Source organism: Oryctolagus cuniculus, chromosome 4 (assembly GCF_964237555.1).
Source record: "Oryctolagus cuniculus chromosome 4, mOryCun1.1, whole genome shotgun sequence".
Taxonomy (NCBI): Eukaryota; Metazoa; Chordata; class Mammalia; order Lagomorpha; family Leporidae; genus Oryctolagus; species Oryctolagus cuniculus.
Genome location: NC_091435.1, coordinates 111,468,368 through 111,484,919, shown reverse-complemented (window position 1 = coordinate 111,484,919; position 16,552 = coordinate 111,468,368). Strand labels below are relative to the sequence as shown.

The window sequence follows — 16,552 nt, the reverse complement described above, 5'->3', positions numbered from 1 at the left end:
AGGAGTTAATATGTTAGGAACTTGGACTGTCAACTAAGCAAATATAAGCAATTGTTTTGATTGCAAAGAAAGTTTCTGCGGTCCTTGAACACTGGTAAGCTGAGTTACTTCCCAGTTCTGCCTGAATGACCAGGAAATGTGAATCTATTTTGTTTCTTTGAGTTGTGCATCCTGCTAATCCTTACAATTCTTCAGAAAAGAACCTCTTAATTCTTTGCTAATTCTTGGCTGGATATCAAACTAAGAACACATTTTCAGGCTGGCCCATTTTAGTCCATTTTTAGTGATCTTGATAAAACTAGCAGTTTTTATTCTCCTCCTCCCCCAGTTCATTTCTCCATTGGTTTTAAGCCTGGTGCCAGTCATTTTAAGATAGAGTCCTTTATAGCCACGGCTGAGTTTCACAGCAGTAGTTGCAAGGGGGATCTAAGGCCCTTTTGACCTGTTTTAACAGTTGAAGGACTTGTTTTTTAAACTATTTTATTTTCAACAGCATAAGCACAAATGACCATGTTTCAGCCTAAAGACAAATCTCACACATTGTGGGTTCAGGGTGAATATTGCCTTATTCTCGTCTTAAGGCCACTAATCCATTGTCTCTGTGCCTTGCAATGCTACTGCTGTAAGCATGATATATTCTAGTCCTGAGGAGGCATTTTGGAAATATAGGCTGCTTTTCTCACTTCCCCCCTTGTGAATTGTGTCACTAACTTCCTTGCTACCTCCCGCCCTCCTCCTGTTTTCCATTGAAGCGCTCACTTTTGTTATATAATCTTCTAGCAGGGAGAATAAAAACCACCACATGGTAAAACAAGTCTGTCATTAGCTTTTTCAATTCCGAGAAGTGAGAGTAAGAAGACAATGCCTTTGAAAAGCATTTTGAATTGCTTTCCTTTTTTATTTTTCCCCTCGCAGAATGCAGATCAGGCCAGTATGGACCCAACTGCGCTCTCCAGTGTCAGTGTGTGCACACGGCTTTCTGCAACCCTATCAATGGGAGCTGCATGTGCCCCTCAAAGACAATGGGCCCGACCTGTGAGGAAAATGGATTGGAGGATCCTCAGTAACCACATGCTGACAGCTTTTCAGACGGTGAGATAGAATGTGGTTGAAGTTCACCCACGCTTTATCATCTTAACTTTGGCAGAGAAACGTACTTACTCAACGGTCTTCAGCCCGGCCTCGCTTGTTACGAGGTGAAAAACAGGACGTCTCAACTTTATCGCCTCCAGGCCTCTGTCCCCTTACTCACAGAACCTTCCCAGCTTCCTTTTGCTGAAGAACATACCCAAGAATAAGAAAATGTTTTTTCAGGATCCCAACCATAGTAACATTTGGACTAATAAATGAACCTTTTTTTTTAATATGCACAGGAGGTATTTAAATTTGGAAGCAAGAACTGCTTTTCAGTCCTGGTTGGACTGCACTAAAATATTCACACCTATTCACCAAAGACCTCAGTGGCCATTAAGTAGCTGGATCCTCTTTAGAAATGTCTAGAATTTCATCTATTTATTCTTGGTGTCCTGCTTCCCAGTTCACTCTGCTTCAGATTGCTAATGTATTGTATTTCAAACATGACTTTCGGTGTGGGAGATTATGAAGTATTTAGCCACATAAAGATCAGGGTGAAAGTATGACGTGCACGTTTACAATGAATCATCAAAACGTTTTGTGCTGTTTTCCCCATCACTAGCCAGCGGACAGGAAAGACAGAGAGTAGAGCGACTGAGGCCAGTGCTCAGCGACCTTCCTTGTGGGGGACATTAATTTCCTATAAATTAGGACCAGAGTGGATTCAGACTTTTAATCCCATTGGTGATTTTGAGCAAAATTGCCCATCACTTAGGATAGCTCTATAGCTATTTATAGACTGAGATGAGTTCTGTGATAAGCCCAAGAAAGATCCAACCATAAATAGAATTTTAGTTTTGCTCTCAAGTAGGTTATATGCATCTAAATGTTCAGAATATTGGTTAATTCATATTAGGAAACAATAACTTTCTGGACTCAAAATCTTGTTACTTATATTACCTGTGATTTTTCCAGATAAAAATAGAGACTATTGAAATTATATGACTAGATTTAATTTAAACAAAATATGTGGAGTGCCTTTTAATCAAAACTGACTTAGCACATAATTGACTGAAGGATTTATGAAAAAATACTTAGTGTTATCAACATATCAGTATGGTGCAGTTTCTGACCTTTATTTAACCTTTAACATTGTATATATCACCACCTTAACCAGAGATATAGCAAACCTATTTTAGGCAGCCATGACAAATTTAATGATATTAGATGATATAATGGGCTTAATGAGATCATATTTTAAGAGATTCTTTTTTTATATAAATTTAGTTTAGTCTTAACAGAGGTATAGTCAACTCATGTTTTTCTTTTTCTCCTCTATTTAGAATTAGAGCTTTGTATTTAGATGCAGTATAACAACAATAGCTATTCTATGGATCAAATCAACTGAAATCTATGCTTTATCAAGAATGCTTGCCAGGGGGCCAGCGCTGTGGCATAGAGGGTGAAGCCACCACCTGCAGTGCCAGCATTGCATATAGGTGTCAGTTCGAATCCCATCTGCTCCACTTCTGATCCAGCTCTCTGCTATGGCCTGGGAAAGCAGTGGAAGATGGCCCAAGTGCTTGGGCCCTTGTAACCACATGGGAAACCCGGAAGAAGCTCCAGGCTCCTGGATCGTCTCAGCTAAAGCCTTTGCAGCCATTTGGGGAGTGAACCAGTGGATGGAAGACCTGCTCTCTGTCTCTCTGCCTCTGCCTCTGCCTCTCTCTAACTCTGTCTTTTCAAATAAATAAATTTTTTAAAAGAATACTTGCCAAGTTTTCTTATCTATTATTTTTCAAGATTATCTCAACTAACACCATCTAAGCTACAGAGAAAACAAAATCAATAGAAGCAGTGTTTTCTCTTGCTCTGCCATCCACCCTAGGCGTCCTTCTTCTGAAACAGTCACTGGGAACAGGAAAAGAGTAGGAAACCAGGTTTCTCTTCTTTCCCAGAAATTTTGTCTCAATTAACACAGAAGAGAATCTGGATATGGTAGGAAACAAAGAGTAAGTGTTTTGGTTTTTTTTTTCTTTTTGGCTTAGTTTGTTGTTTTTATGTAATACTTAGTTCTTTATAAATGAGAACCCATACCTAAAATGTTGAACATGGTGCTTGACAACGGAAGGTATTTTTTGTGTTATCACCTTTCATCCCCATTTCCACCTGAAACATCAAACGAATCATGCAAGTGAGAAAGCAGAGTCACAGCCTAAACCTGGATTTAGTCTATCAGGTGACTGCTTAGACAAATTGAGTTTTACCTTCAGCCTTATACCAGTCAGTGTGAACTAATATAAGTGACCGTAGCCCCTTTTCTTCATAAAATTTTTCTGAAGTATCTTTCATATTGAAACTGAAAATAGAAAAATGGTTTATATCCAGAATATTTCCATTGTACTTTTGTTACCTTGAAAAATCGATTTAAGTGATTTTTTACAAAAGTCAACAAGCAATGCAGAGTCATTCCTCCTAAAAATACCTTTTTCTGCTGGAGGACACTAACATATTGGGAAAATCATTGTAGACAATATTTCATTCATGGACCAAGCCATAAAAATATTCATCTTAAATAATATAATAGCTAGAAAATTATGATATAATTTCCTTGCCATGTCATATAGAAGATTCTTTTTTTTTAAGATTTGTTTATTTATTTGAGAGGCAGAGCTATAGACAGAGAAAGGGAGAGACAGAGAGAGATGTCTTCCATCCATTGGTTTACTCCCCAAGAGGCCGTAATGGCCAGATCTGGACCCATCCAAAGCCAGGAGCCAGGAGCTTCTTCCAGGTCTCCCACACGGGTGCAGGGGCCCAAGCATTTGAACCTTCTAACACTGCTTTACTAGGCCATCAACAGAGAGCTGGATCAGAAGAGGACCAGCTGGGACACAAACTGGCACCCATATGGGATGCTGGTGCCACAAGCTGAGGCTTAGCCTACTACACAGTGTGGACCCCATATAACAGATTCTGAATTTCTTTTAGAAATAACTGTCATGTTAAAAATATGATTTAGTTCATATAAATAAAGCAAGTTGTTCACTTTTGCATATTAGCAGGATTTACCTGAGGTTTCTATATGTAAACAGCAGTACACGTAGAGAAAGGTATGATTTAGCTACCAAGAAATAATTTATGCAAAATTTTAAGGAACTCAACAATTGTTTAATTTAATAGGCGTGTCCTCTTTTAAGCTAGGTTCAATGTGTACCTTGTGATTCCATAGGAGTATTCTATATATTACTTCTCTTTTTCTTCCCTGTGTAATCTGTCTTTCAAATGTAGAAATGTTGATTCCCTACAGAAATTCATCCACCACAATGTTTAACCTCGTTACAAAGGTGCCTGTGCTATGATGTGTCAAGCTCTTTCATTTGAAATATAAGATCAGAGAAGGGATTATTATGCTTTTCTGCAATAATATAGCTCAAGTTTAAGGAAAATGAGCAGATGTATGGAAGTGTGCTGGCTAATTTGGAGTCTAAATCCAACATGCCTGGGATATACCATTTCAGTGTAACACCTAACTTTCCCCTACTCTTTCTAACTTCTACATTCATTTATTGAGTTTTCCAGATGAGACAGCTATTTGACACAGGTTAAATTATTTTCAGAGAACTTGGAAATCATTCCAAGAGTTAGTGGCAAGAATGGCATTTCCTTTGTTAGAAATAGCAAAAAGGGTTTGGCCTCTCCTGGGCCTCTTTCACCTTGGTTTCTCCAGGACCTGGTAATACAGATGTAGCAAGAATTTAAAAGAGCATTTTGATGAAGTGAACAAATAATAGCAACTGTCTACACTCTAGGAGTTATGTATGCAATTCAGTTGAAAGAACTTTTCATGGTTCTATAATAGAAAAAAGAATCAAAGTAGCTGAGCTTTTAAAATAGATTTCAAAGTGATTCCAAAGTTTTGTCCCTTTTAGCTAATCATATGGAAACTATGTTATACTTTTCCTTTTGTATTCTGGTTTTTCTACTTTTCCTAAATCAAAAGACTCAAATGCTAAGAATTAAAGTCTAATATATTTATTTAAAATAGTAGATATTTCTTTTTATATTCTCTAAAATATTGACATACTCTTTCATCTCTAAATCCTATGTCAAGAAGACATGAAATGTCATTTGTTCATTCCTCATTTTAATGTTTGTGCACCATTGGCTCAATTTTGATGAATATTAATTAATTTGAATTATTTCTATTAACATTTAAGATATTTCTCTTCCACTGATGTCTTAAAAATATTTAGGAAATTTCATATTAATGTCTTTATTAAGAAGGAAATAAGAGGGACTGGCATTGTGGCACATCAGATTAAGCTGCTGCCTGTGATGCCCAGCATCCCATTTGGGGCACCAGTTCAAGTCCCAGCTGCTCGACTTCCTATCGAGCTCCCTGCTGATGTACCTGGGAAAGCAGCAGAAGATGGCCCAGTTGTTTAGGTCCCTGCCATTATGAGTGAGACAGAGATGGAGTTCCAGGCTCCTGGCTTCAGCCTCCCCAAGCCCTGGCCGTTGAAGGCATTTGGGGAATGAAACAACATATGAAAGATATTTTTGTCTCTCTCTCTCTCAAATTAATAAATATAGCTCTTAAAAGATAAAATAATAAAACTTATGAAATATAATTATAGTGTTCAGAGTTCCTGAGAAAAATTCAACTATAGCCCAGCAGCAAAAAGATTCATGTGAAGAATTGAATATTAAGTGTGTAAGTGCTGACAATATCGCTCATTTGAAATGTGGAGCATTGGCTTATGAATAAAATTCCATATGTGAGATTTGGATGAATTTGAGAAGTTTAACATGTATTTGTGAATAATGGAACCTGCGACTAATGAGATACCTAACTAGTCAATTGGTGATATGAGTATTTCAAATCATTTATTGGTAGAAAAATGCCTTCCTTCGTATCACTTTTAATTGCCTAAAAGGCAGTTTTCTGCACTTTATCTTAAATTTCCAAAATCATCATAAAAGAACTTTATTAGGTGTCTACTATACTAGATACTACTTTGAAAAAGATGGCTGGTTTCCTGTCCTCGTACACTTGTGCTTGCAACAGGAGACTATATTAGCCAACGAAAGCTCAGTTTTTAAATATCCTTTGCTGTTGCATCAATTTCATAGTTCACCAATCCTTTCATAGTTAGTTAATCCCTTCCTATGTGTATTTTTCACACTTTTCTTAATTCCCCTATGTTAATGCACACTTTGATAAATCAAATACATTCTACCTAACTTTAAATCCACATAGCAGGTTGTGCTCTTAATGCTGCTAAAGGAATTGAATTTTTTAAAAGTCATGAAATGCCATTTCACATTTATAGAAAACTAAATTAGTCTTTACAATACAAAAGAGATGTCTACTTTCAAAGTTGTTATTGTAACCCTGATGTATAAGGGATTTAGGTAGTGGAAGTAGAGAGAAAGAGGAGTGTGTTCCTCCATCTGACCACTGGTTTGTTCAGGTCAGTATTCATTACTGCCTTCTCTTTAATGGAGATAAGTGTTGTCTAGTGCTAGAACAGGGTGTAGACATTTCTAAGAATCTGGTTTCATTACAAAGCAAGTAGTTCTCACAAACATTAAAACATATCTTGCTATTTTAGTGAAGTCTTAATGCAAGATAAGAATTTTTTTTAATTGTGGCAAAATACACACAGCATAAAATTTACCATTTTAATGATTTTAAATGTACAGTTTAGTGACCTCAATGGCATTCATGTTATTGTGATACAGTGTCCAAAGATGATTTCTTTTAATAAAGGAAGAGCTTCTTGATGACAGTGGAGTAACACGCAGGAGTCTCAGGTTCAAATTGTTGTTCTGCTTGAATAGGGTAACTCATGTACCACCTTTACGTCCCAAGTTTTTCATATTCTTTGAAAGTGTTGACTATTTGAAAATATGCTTCCCGTAAATGTCTTCTTATCTTCTAGGAATTTGTGTAACAAAAACAATGCACATGTAAGAAGAGTTAAAAACATTTGTTTTGGGGGCATCACAGGCAGTAGAAAAGTCCCTTTCACTAAGCATATCACAGCTGCAGTTCGTTTCTTTATCATGCCCTAGAGCATGCTGGGAAATCATGAAAGAAAAGTGAACTCAGACTTTGTGGCACAGCAAGTGGAGCTGCCTGCCCGTATCCCACATCAGGGCACTGGTTTGGGTTCTGGCCTACTCTGCTTCTAAAAGCTTCCTGATGATGTATCTTAGAAGGCAGAAGGATGATAGCCCAAGTGCTTGGGCCCTTGCCACCAATGTGGGAAACTCAGTTGCAGTTCCTGGCTTTGGCTCTTGGTTTTCACCTGGCCCAGCCCTAGCAGTTTCAGGTTTTTAGGGAATGATTCAGTGGGTCAAAGATCCCCCCCACCCATCTCTCTCTCTCTCTCTCTCTCTCTCTCTCTGTGTCTCCCTCTCCCTCTCCTTCTCTCTCTCTCTCTCTCTCTTTCTCTCTCTCTCTCTCTGTCACTGTGCCTTTCAAATAGATGGGGGCAGTGGGAGTGGGCTGGGAAGGACATAGTAATTAAACCAATAATTCTATTTTGAGTAAGCCTCATGTATTTTCTATATTTTGTTCTTTTCCTAAGTATCTCCTGCCTGGACTCCACTCTGGCCTGAAGAGGCTGCCAAGACCCTGAGAACTTGAACAGTGCTTCCTGATGAGTACTTGATAGTATTATAAATTAGTTGCACTTAGTAAAGGAGAAAAGGAAGAAAGGGGCAGAATTGACTTTGTCTTATAGTCAGTAACAACACTCACAACAAGGAGATGCTGGCTTAAACAGAGCTAAATAATGTATTTTACTGAAGTGTACCTTAGGAACTCCAATATGTTATCGTGATGTGTGAATCTCCCACAGGAGAAAAGTAAGGAAGCATTCCAAATTATTTAACTTAGAATTCCTTTCTGGGAGAATGTTTTGAAAAACTAGTGTCCCTAGGAATACCTTTGTGGGAAATGGTGATAAATGTTAAGTGAGTCTTCAGATATACTCTGCTCTGCATACCCTGGTCATATATTTAAATGGTGTTTCTAGTAATTGCCTATGAGCCTTTAAGGAAGGCCTATTGCTTTATCATTTTCCACTGTGAGCCAGTATTTCTCAAAGTGGAGCTTTGGAGACAGAAACCAGACTGTTAGTAAAGTTCTTTAAAATATTTTTCTTGTTAATCCTATTAATATAATAAATTGAGCAAATGTTTTTTAAATATTAAGGACAATTAGAAAGATGTAAAATAAACTGTGTTCTTTTTAAATGGAATATTACAAAAGTTATAGAGAAATAGATGTTAGCAGGATGAGTGATGTAGTATAGCTGTTTAAGCTGCCGCTGAGGACACCCACATCCCCTGTCTTAATCCTAACTACTAACTCCCAACCCAGCTTCTCATTAATGTACCTGGGAAAACAGCAGATAACCCCAAGTACTTGTGTCCCTGTCAGCCAAGTGGGAGTTCCAGGCTTCTGCCTATGACCTGGCTCAGCCATGACTGTTCAAGCATTTGAGGAATAAACCAGTAGATAGAAGATATTTCTCTCTCTCTCTCTCTCTCTCTCTCTCTCTCTAACTCTCTCTCCCCAGCCCCCTCTGTCATTCTGTCTTTCAAATAAATAAATAAATCCTTTTTTTTTTTAAAAAAGAGGCGATAAGTATCAAAATCAAAGACCAATAAATGTGTGCAATGTGTGCTGATCAAATCAGGATTATTAACATTTCCCTGTCTTTGTCATTATGTTAGAAGGCTTCCAGCTTCCTTCTTCCATTTGTCCATATATATATAAAACCTATTATAAAATATAAAATAGGTTATTTAATCAAAATCTTCTTAATGTTTAAAGAGATAGAAATGCTGAATGATATGATTTGCTTACCACGGAATGTGCGTACAACACTGTACTCCATAAATAAGTACAATTAAACACTAATAATACAACAAAAAGATTAAAAATTTTTCTAGCATCTGGGCATTTTACATTATTTAATATAGTAAGAATTCCAAGAATAAAATGTTTAATAGTGCCTAGAATGAATGTAATTCCTTTCTGAGAGTTGCTAAACAGTTATATAAATTGATGCCTTTTCACGACTGAAATGTGTAAAATCTAATAATACAAGAGTTATAAGGACCTATCTATTACTAGCTAATAAGCCCTATATCATTTATTATGTAGAACAGTTCACATAAATGATGCCACAGTTCTCCATAAACACAAACAGACCTATTGTATATTATTGGTAGTGAAAGATTTAGGGGAGTTTTCTTTTATATAATATATTTAATCATGTTCTATTTAAACACCTGTAAAAATTTTAAATTATTACAAATAAATATACACCCAGTTGTTTTTACAAAAATATTCTTTTTCATTTATAGATACCTTCAGTTCCACATGAGTTTTATAGACACCTGTTTAACTATTAATAAATTGGAAATTAATCTTAATTCATATAGTGTCAGGCTAAAATACAACTTCTATTCATGATTTGGAATACATTATTTAAGCTATATTCTGTGTTAAATCACCAAACAAAACAAAGGAGAAACACTTAATAGAGTCTTGCTTGTTTGCACTTCACAGAAGTGCAGAACTAGAATAGAATTTAAAGCTCCTCCAGCCTTTTTGTTTTATAGGCATAGAAACCAAGACTTAGAGAATTAGACCCAACAATGAAAAAAATTGCTGAACCAAGATTTTATATTCTCTCATCTCCGGTCCCTCATATCTCTCCTCTTGTGGGTTTTGATTACTACCATTTCTGCAACATGTGAGAAGTTTTCTTTGGCAAGGAGAATGAGTGAGCTTTACAGAAATCCCTTTGAATTCCAGCTCCGATCTTACAGACCTTCCAAATTTGTAGTGTCACCATTTATTTTATATCCAAATATATCTGAGAGCAGTAGTTAAATACAGATATAAGGAATTGAAGCCAATGGGAACATCATGGTCCTATAATGGTTTCATTGTCTTCCAAGAATTGTAATTTGAATTTTAATAGTTTTTTCTATCTTTGGCATATATTATCCAAACTTTATATTTTAAAAGACAATTTTGCCAGCATGTTTTAACAATATTTTCATTTGCCTCAATTGTCAATTTCTGTTGTGAATGATAAATGCAATTCCCAGATTTCTTCCTTTAAGTTCATTATATAACACCAAACACCTCTAGAAAGCACTCTTGATTAATACCCTATTTGAACCCATAAAGAAAAATTGTGTTAACTTTATTATTTATCTTGCTCATTAGTGTGAGAGCATTTATGATGGCAACCCCAGAGGTTATCAGCAATTCTATGCCCTATAAATTTGACTAACCATGTATGCTACCTTATATTTTAGTTACTCAACAGAAGCATAGTCAAGAAAATTTAGAATAATAAAACAAAAATGGACAATATCACCTTACTAAGCTGGATATGCCTGTGCTTCCAAAGCAATGGTGCTCAAGCTTCATCTGGGTGCAGAACATGTGAATATTAGACTGCTCCAGGTGGAATGTAAATTGTTGAAATATTTAATCATATTATATGAGCTACAAACAATATTACTTAGAGAAAGTGTACGTTTATTGTATGCATATGGTATTTGTGATTACGTAGATTTCTTAAACTCTTCAGTTAATCACAATCACCTTTCTGAGAAATTCCATTAATGTATTTTATACTTGTGCATTCACTTTGTCAGACTCAGCAATTATCAGGCATCAGTTATTTAAAAGAAATTTTCATTGTTGAATATGGAAATATAATCAAATGTGAACATGAAGAAAGGGTGGCAATATTCAACTAAGCATTGAAACACTTTTCCCAAGTTTTTAGAACACACTGTATAATTTGAGAGTTGTTCCTCCAGAGTCTGTGTTATGGTTTGTTGATCAAAATGTAGATGTGGCAACTGTGTTTCAATCTATACTTATATGATTTTTTTTTATTTAATGAGCATAAATTTCCAAAGTACAGCTTATGGATTACAATAGCTTCCTCCCCCCCATAACTTCCCTCCCACCCACAACACTCCCCTCTCCCACTCCCTCTCCCCTTCCCTTCACATCAAGATTAATTTTCAATTATCTTTATATACAGAAGATCAATTTAGCATATATTAAGTAAAGATTTCCACATTTTGCTCCCACACAGAAACACAAAGTGTAAAATACTATTTGAGTACTTGTTATAGCATTAATTAAACACCTAAGAGTAATTGAATATTAATTACAGAGTTCAACCAATAGTTTTAAGTAGAGTATATGATTTTTAAAAATAGAAAAGCTGAATGAAGCTCTACTCAGTGATTTACTTTTGGCAAACAAGTTTGTTTTATAAAATGGTGCTCATTTTAAGCAAGCATTTCTATGATATGTTTCCTTTGTGATAATGTATGCATGAAGAATCATAAGCATAACTGAAATATTACCTCTGGGTTGAACTGTTTAAATGTGGGAAGTCAATTGGTAGCTATAAAAAAGAAAGGTTAAGTAAGTCTGATGTTTGTTAGCTTCACATTATTTTTTGATATCAGTTCACTAGTTGACATGATGTTTTTTTTCCACACTGGTTATTTGAAAGTATTTATTGTGACAAATAAATATTTTGTATAAGATGTTTGCCTTTCTTTATCTCTTTGGTCTAGTCTGCATGAATTTCTTGGTATTTTTCTCTTGGATGTTTTCTACTAATCTATTCTCTGTAAGTCATAGATAATTATTCTTTCTAACTACAGGATTGGTGCAAAAAAACCTAGCTATTTGTTCATGAGGAAATACTTCTTAAACACTAAAATATTATGTGTTAAATTTTTACTTTTTCATCATTATTTAATCAAATGAAATACAATGAATCAACTGTGTCTAGTGTGTAGATAAAGTTTTTCCAAATGTTTTCCTTAAACTGATTATGTGCTTTTATCTTTTGGTGATAATAATAATTATATGATTAACTAGCAACATGTATCAAATTCTTAGTATATGCCAGACATCATAATAAACATTTTTAAACATATTATTTAATCTTTGCAACAAGTATTTGGTAGATATGAGTAGTCATCTAATTTTTCTTTTAACAGTTGAGATTGCTGAGACTTAAGGAATCTAAAAACTTGCTGAGGTCATATAGCTTCAACATAGAGCAAACCTCATGTTTGTATGATTCTGAGAGATGAGTCTACCTACATAGTATGCATGCAATTCTAAAACGCTACCTTATGTGATGAAAATCTGTAACTGAAAATCTTAAAAATAAAATTTTGACTAATCCAATTTAGAGTGGGTTCATACCCTAAATTGTTTATCAAGACAGATGAACAATCACATTTTCAACTACCTTTATTTTTGGTACATAAAAATGCCTATCTGTGAATTTTGCTTGTTTGATATGTATATAAGTAGTGATTAAATAGTGGTGTCTCTGAGTGATGTCAACTTTAGACCAATGAATATCCCCTTTAATTCTGTCAGTATCCTGTGTTCTCCTGATCCCCAACCAAACTCTTTTTTTTAAAGATTTATTTATTTAGTTAATTATTTGAGAGGCAGAGTTACAGACACAGAGAGGGAGAGACAGAGATCTTCCATCTGCTGGTTCACTTTGCAGTGGCCTGAGCAGGGACAGCTGGAGACTGGATGATCTGAGGCAGGAGCCAGGAGTTTCTTCCAAATCTCCCACATAGGTGCAGGGGCCCAAATACTTGGACCATCTTCCTCTGTTTTTCCAGGTCAACAGCGGGGAGCTGGATTGGAAATGGAACAGCCGGACTTTTCCTGGTGCCCATATGGGATGCTGACACCACAGGCAGGGTCTTGACCTAATATGTGACAATGCCACCCCCCCAACCAAATTCTTAAACATCAGAATGAAAAATAATTTACTGGGTAATCTGATTATAGTATCTCCTATTTCGTTTCTTAGCTTCATAAGACTATCTCCAGATAAATTTTGCTTCTGTTACCTATCCAGTCAATTTCAGATCTATGTTATAAACTTTCTTTACTGATGATAGATCATCACATTTTCTCTTCACATTTGGGGGATAGTAATATTCTATTTCTCAGTGTCCACATGAGTGGAGCTTACATTCCTCACTTAAAAACTTGTGATGACAGCTCTTCGTAGAAGAAATCGATCTCCCTCTACCATGCCCTACCACCTCTGTTTCCCTATCCAATCTGCCTGTGGCCTCCAATCACTTAGAAGAACTTGCCCTAACCCTGAACTCGCCACATCTCTGTGCCATGCTCTCAGCTTGAAATCCTGTCTATTCTCAGCAGAACCAAGTTATTCTTCTTAATGACTCACTCAAAGAATCCCCTAAATCCCTAACCCAAAAGTTAAAGAAGCTTTCTTTTTTCAGCTTCTATTATAGCACAGAAGCTACCCTGTAATGGGAAAGAAACAAATGATTTATGGAATTGTCAACTGCATTAAAAATGAATGAGAGACTGATCTACCTGTCAGGAGGCCTCTTTTCTCTTCCAAAATTTAGAGCTGCTTATTTAAATTTCAAACACCCACTCCCCTTGTGGCTCTAATTGGCTTGGACTAGCAATAGCCAAATGAACATGTGTGGACAGAAGATGCCAAATAATGCAATTTTATTGAAATATGCATGTGGCTTTTTTGTTGGCGAGAGGGTATACTGCTATTCCACCATTTATACTTAGTTCAAAAAATGCAACATAAGGAAAAAACCAGATCCCATCTGCCAGGCAAAATAGCTATAAAGTGGAAAAATCAAGTTTTTAATGAATCCATCGAGAGTAACTTGAGTTATTTTTTAATGTAAGGGCAAATAAACTCTTGAGCAGGGCTGCATAGCCATGGTGTATCCTTTTAATTTATAGCTAAGCCAAATCCAAATCCTGGGTTTAGCTAAATTAGAGTGTTCCCAGAAGAGAGAATGATTAGACAATGCAAGTAGGCTTATGCTGGCCTTCCTCTTCTAAAATCTGGCTCACAGTCTAAGTGGACTGGAATTCCATTTGTAAGACAAGTAAACATTTCTCTGTATATTCAGGAGACTCACTGAACAACTTGGCTGGAGTTTTCTGTTTTCTTTAGCCCATATCCACAATAATAAGAGTGTTGCTCTTCCATATTCCAGTCTAAAGGAGTGTCGAATAAGAGCAAACACCTGTTCTTTTTTCTTTTTGGGCCAGCACCTTCTGGCTTTGATTCAAGACTTCCGATTTTGATGAATGTCTTTTTTCATTATCTACTAATAGCATTATTTGTAGTATAGCTCATCCATAGGATGCTATTGGTTAACAAAAAATGATATTCTATATGGAGAAAAATTATAATGTGTGTCATGGAGTGGTCAAGGCATTGCAAGCAATCAGTAGTGTTTGGGGTGTCTCACTGTTGATATCCCTTGTTCTAAATAGCCATTATACTTCACAGTGTCCTCCTTTCAGCAGATTGGAGAAGAAATCTGCAGAAACCTGACTTTGAATTCCTTTGAATCACAATTGAGGGATCAAGGCCAGTAGTTAACCATATCTGACTCAGGAAGGGAATAAATTTGTCCACTACACCTTGCAGTTGAGAGTTTTCAGGTTACTAGTAAACAATGATAAGCACATATGAATCAGATGAAGACACTGACAATTCCTTGCCTGAGTCAGGAGCTCAGTTTGCGTCCCAGCTCTGTCTGTAGGCAGATGTGGGATTCAAGCAAAACACAATCTTTTGAGCCTCCTTTTACTCATCTGCACAGAGGACAAAGTTCTTGACTCTGAGTTATCAAGTGGGTTAAAAGACAACATAGAGCATAGCACCTGGAGCTTATGGCTACTCAGTAATATACTGGGAATCTGTTCATAGAATCTAAGGTTCACTTGTCAGTAGTAAATCTATTAACAATAATAGCAGCAGCACACAGATTTGCATTCTTACCATCTGGATTCAGAACCCTATAACCCCAGTATGGCAACTTGGCATACTGAATGTTCTAAACTGAAGGAAATTATATAAATCCTAGAAGCAGGAAAGTCACTCTCTGATCTTCTCCTGCTCTTCTCCCCTGAAGAGCCTCATGTGACAGGTGTCTTGCCCTAATCCTAGAAGAAATGTCACAGAGAACGGCCTTGAAGAATTTGAACAAACAGGTCTTGCTCATTTCACTGTAGTTTATTACCATTATACTGTATTCCTGTCATATTACTTTTTCTCAATTGTTCAAAATAAACCAGACTTCTGTGGATCTTTGCATCTTCATTTCTGAAGTCTTCCATGTCATGTAAAACATTGGTCAAGGGGCCAGCGCTGTGGCACAGTGCATTAACACCCTGGCCTGAAGTGCCGGCATCTCATATGGGTGCCAGTTTGAGACCTGGCTGCTCCACTTTTCATCCAGCTCTCTGCTATGGCCTGGGAAAGCAGTAGAAGATGGCCCATCAGATGGAAGACCTCTCTCTCTCTCTCTCCCTCTCTCTGCCTCTCCTCTTTCTGTGTAACTCTGACTTTCAAATAAATAAATAAATCTTTAATAAAAAATTGATCAAATACATTTGCTATGGCTTTCTCTTGTAATTCTGTTTTTGTTGTTGTTGTTGTTATGAGGGTCTCAGCCTTGAACCTAACCTGGATAAGGAATCAATGCCACTTTTTCTCCCTTCATTACTGAATGCAGAAAGCTGTTCTAAGCACTGGATGTCCATTGGCTCTTTGACTTGTATAACAGCTCTTGAAGCAGTTAAGTTTCTGTTGTTATGCTCTTTCATTTGCATGCAGTCTATTAATACTGTCTTGTGCAGGATGGAACATTCCAAGTAAGAAATCAGAATACAGGAGGGGACAATGGAGAGTTTAACATGCTATATTTGAAATTAGGACTCCTCTCCCCAAATTCAGAACTAAGAGTTACATTTCCCCCTTCTCTAACATATCTTTGAATTCCAGAAGCAAGGGTAAAGAACCCTGCATTTTAATATTATCAAGGAAACACATGCAAATGGATCAATTATCCCTCTAGCATTTATGTTTATGAGTAGAATATATTTTCTTAATATATAAATCGACTAAACTTCTAAATATCCATATTCCATTCTTTTCATTAGAACGTGCATGATCATGGGTGTTTGGATCAAAAGTTTCTAGTACCATTTGGCTGGTTTCTAAAAGAATTGTGTGTCACATGAATATTTGCTTCCTACCTGGAGCCATTGAGAGATAAGGGCCTCACACTCACTGAGAATCACAAGAGGAACATTTGGAACAAGGATATGGGAAGATTTGGAAAGGTTGTTCAGAAGCTTTCTTTGGCCATTTAAAGTGGAAAGGTATGGAAATTGATGAAAAGGAGGGACAGTCTGGGCCATAGCTGTACATGTGAGCAGATGAGTTACAGAAATCTGAGCCCACCTTATTCCCTGTGATTTGTCTCAAGCCTCTGGGAGCCCCAAAACAGGAGAGCCCGGGACTGCTTCCATAATTTACACATTGGAGTAAATTAAGCAAGTCTTTGGTTT

At 36.5% G+C, this 16,552-nt stretch overlaps 1 protein-coding gene across 4 annotated transcripts in view; it reads left to right on the top strand.

The window, feature by feature from the left end:
• Positions 1-11,688, top strand: part of LOC108175368 (EGF-like and EMI domain-containing protein 1) — a 707,491-nt gene extending 695,803 nt beyond the window's left edge. For all 4 annotated transcript variants that reach the window (XM_070072572.1, XM_070072574.1, XM_051818765.2 and 1 more), the window contains one exon: positions 916-11,688. In XM_070072572.1, the coding sequence (XP_069928673.1) occupies positions 916-1,067 (152 nt within the window). In that variant the 3' untranslated portion in view covers positions 1,068-11,688. The remainder of the gene's footprint in view (positions 1-915) is intronic.
• Positions 11,689-16,552: the final 4,864 nt, after the last annotated feature.